Below are 2,961 nucleotides of genomic sequence, written 5' to 3'. Positions count from 1 at the left end.
TTTCGTACGAGATTAGACAGAAGAAATTGTTCGTTTATTCTTTGCGAACAATTTAATCTTTATTCCAATCTCTTTCATACCCTTCACGTCTCTTTCAAGAATCTCTATACTATGAATAACGGCTTCCAAGACTTCCGCGTGCTTTAAATAAAAACTTTATGTTATAGCTTGGACTTTTACGCGCGCTCTCGAGGGTGATAAACGACGATAATCTCAATCCTTCTCGTTCAATACATATTAATTACTCACGGCAGGATGGACGGACAGCACAATTACCAAGGTTTCGCAACTTCGGCCTAAAAGGATTAGACCTATAATACCATTAATTACTCTCTTCGTAGAACGCACATTCAATAACGGTGTTAATTACATCACATTCACATGTCTGTGCAAGATGCTCAGACTAACATCACATGATTCATGACTCTTAATAAAAATTCAACGCGTAGCGTCGTACGCTACCGTTGCTTGTCTCCAGTTTACCGAGCTGAGAGGAATTTTCTATGTGGAAAAATAAAATAATAGCAAACTAAAACAAACACATTAATATAAAGGATATTATTTGACGCGTTTCGCAATTTAATCAGTTAATTTGTATTCTTTCGGCAATACAATCCTTCCAAGCGTTAGCTTCCTTTAATATCCTTATCGTTTCAGTTATAGATTCATCAATATGCATATCGCGTCGCAACGTTGCTAGGGAACGTAAATTGTTTGCAGACGACAATACGGAGGTAATTTCGCAAATTATGGCAATCGTGTCGTACTTTAAAGCTTTGAAATCAAATTCAGCATATTCGTCGACGAGTTTTCTTCCATGATACGCCTCAAATGCTATCCATACGTGTAAGCACTTCTCTGTAACGTTTCAAAGCATATAGTTTAAACTAAAGCCGTATATATCCACAACGATAGAGTACTCTGTGTCAACCTATCGAATAACCGCAACCATAATTGCACGGATCGCGTCTGGCGTTCGCAACCATCATATTTCCGATTTGCGACACTTAAACGATGCGTGCAATTCGCATAAATCGATCATGTCATGTTTGTTACCACTGCTATTCACAACGCGAACATAAGCTGGTAAACGCGATTAAAAAGCTCTCTCTCTCAGTTTTCTTTCTTGCGCCGAAAATATGTCCTCAATTGTTTGAAGTATATTTTCTTTGAAAACTTCGCGACATCTTTTGTAAAGAATGATTCTACAAGTGTTGTAACTTTCTTTTTAACGTGGATCTTTTAACCAACAAAATGTAACAAATGTATCATAAAATGTATTTATCCAACCAATAATTTAATATTATAGTTGTAAGGAAATCATAATTTTGAAATGTTATTGTGAAAAATTATCTTTACTACAATAAAATAATACGTTGATAATTATAAATATAGTTTTAGAAAAAAAATATATAGATATATATATATTGTTTATAACCAAGTATTTATATTGCTTGTAGTTGCTTTTTTATAAATAGTTTCGAAAATTATATTCATGATTATATACAGATTCTCTCTCTCTCTCTCTCTCTCTCTCTCTCTCTCTCTCTCTCTCACTCTCCTAGTAAAGATGCTTTTTTATGCAAAACGGTCAATATTATAATTTACAATTACAATATTAAATCGATGCGGTATTTGTATGATTATTATATTTGTATAATTTGTATAATTATCCTTACGGTAAAATTATTATATCATTTTCGAACAAGAATACATAAATATATATTGAAAAAACAAGAGTAAAAAAATTTTAATGAGAAAATTTAGAAACACACATTTCGTCTACTTTGATAGATCCACTGTAATTGAGGAAACTAAATTACATTTTCAAATCTTTGCCTATTTCGAATATTCGTAATATCGCTTGAGCGAACCCTTTTCTTCGATCTAGAAGCGCGCAAGGCCCTTTCTTCAAAGTGTAAGGAATTTACTAGTTTCAAAGCTTATGCTACAGTCTAGAACTGCGCCCGTCCTTAGGCAATGAAACTGAGTAACGGCCGCTCCCGAAATTACAACGTCAAAATTACTGGCCTAATATATCAGAACACGACTGACGTAATTAAGGAAATTGATGTTGCTCCGCCCTTGGTTGCTCGCAAAATACACCGGTTAAATTATGACGCCGCAAACTATGCGTGTGTCGGATGAACTTTGAGAAGTCTCACGATAAACAGTCTTGCTAATCCCAAAATATGTGATAAGAGGTTTTTTTAATCCTCATATATTACATGTAAGATGTAAGTGAAACGTAGCACAGAATTTACCCTTTTTCGTTGGAGAACTATCTTCAAATTTCAAAGTCTTACAATTTTGATCAAATAGTTGACAACGTTACATAATTTTAAGTAACGTTATGATGTGTGTGTAGATGCTTACAAGAGACATATATATATATATAGAAAACACCAGCAAGACTACTATTGTAGTTTTCTAACACTCGAATTTTATGAGTTTACATATAAAATATAACAATCTACATTTACGATGTAAATTAAATTTTACGTGTTTATATTGTATAAACCACCTATGGATCATTGTCGTTGCACTATACTGCATAAAACTTCTATCTCGCTTATTTTTATTTAACAATATCAAACTTAAAAATATTAACAATTATAAAACTTAATTATTTCTTCCTGCATTATATTATATTATTCAATTTATAATAATTTATTGGGTGGATCCATATATTCGTTCGCTTTTTGTTAGTAGTGCAAATTTTTTCCGAATATCTCCGGTTCTGGTTGCCTAATCGGGCAATCCAAATATGTTTTGGAAAGGTGACAGTCCGCTCTTTTCATCTGTCAAATTTGGTTTCATTGGCATTAGTTTTGTTTGTGCTATAGACCTGTGAACATGTCGGAGAATAAGGTGCATTTTCGGCACATTTTGCTTTATTACTTCAAGAAAGGCAAGCGAGCTGCGGAGGCCCACCGAAAGATATGCAGCGTATACGGGGAC

General features: G+C 33.6%; 1 protein-coding gene across 1 annotated transcript in view; it reads right to left on the bottom strand.

The window, feature by feature from the left end:
- Positions 1-583: 583 nt before the first annotated feature.
- The window catches only part of LOC108750400 (cyclic nucleotide-gated cation channel alpha-3-like), a 77,247-nt gene continuing 74,869 nt past the window's right edge, over positions 584-2,961 (bottom strand). Inside the window, exon 9 of the mRNA XM_018489814.1 lies at positions 584-858. Within this exon, the coding sequence (XP_018345316.1) occupies positions 584-858 (275 nt within the window). The remainder of the gene's footprint in view (positions 859-2,961) is intronic.

The sequence above is a fragment of the Trachymyrmex septentrionalis genome, unplaced genomic scaffold (assembly GCF_001594115.1).
Source record: "Trachymyrmex septentrionalis isolate Tsep2-gDNA-1 unplaced genomic scaffold, Tsep1.0 scaffold37, whole genome shotgun sequence".
NCBI classification, from domain to species: Eukaryota; Metazoa; Arthropoda; class Insecta; order Hymenoptera; family Formicidae; genus Trachymyrmex; species Trachymyrmex septentrionalis.
This window is presented reverse-complemented; position numbering and strand designations above follow the sequence as displayed.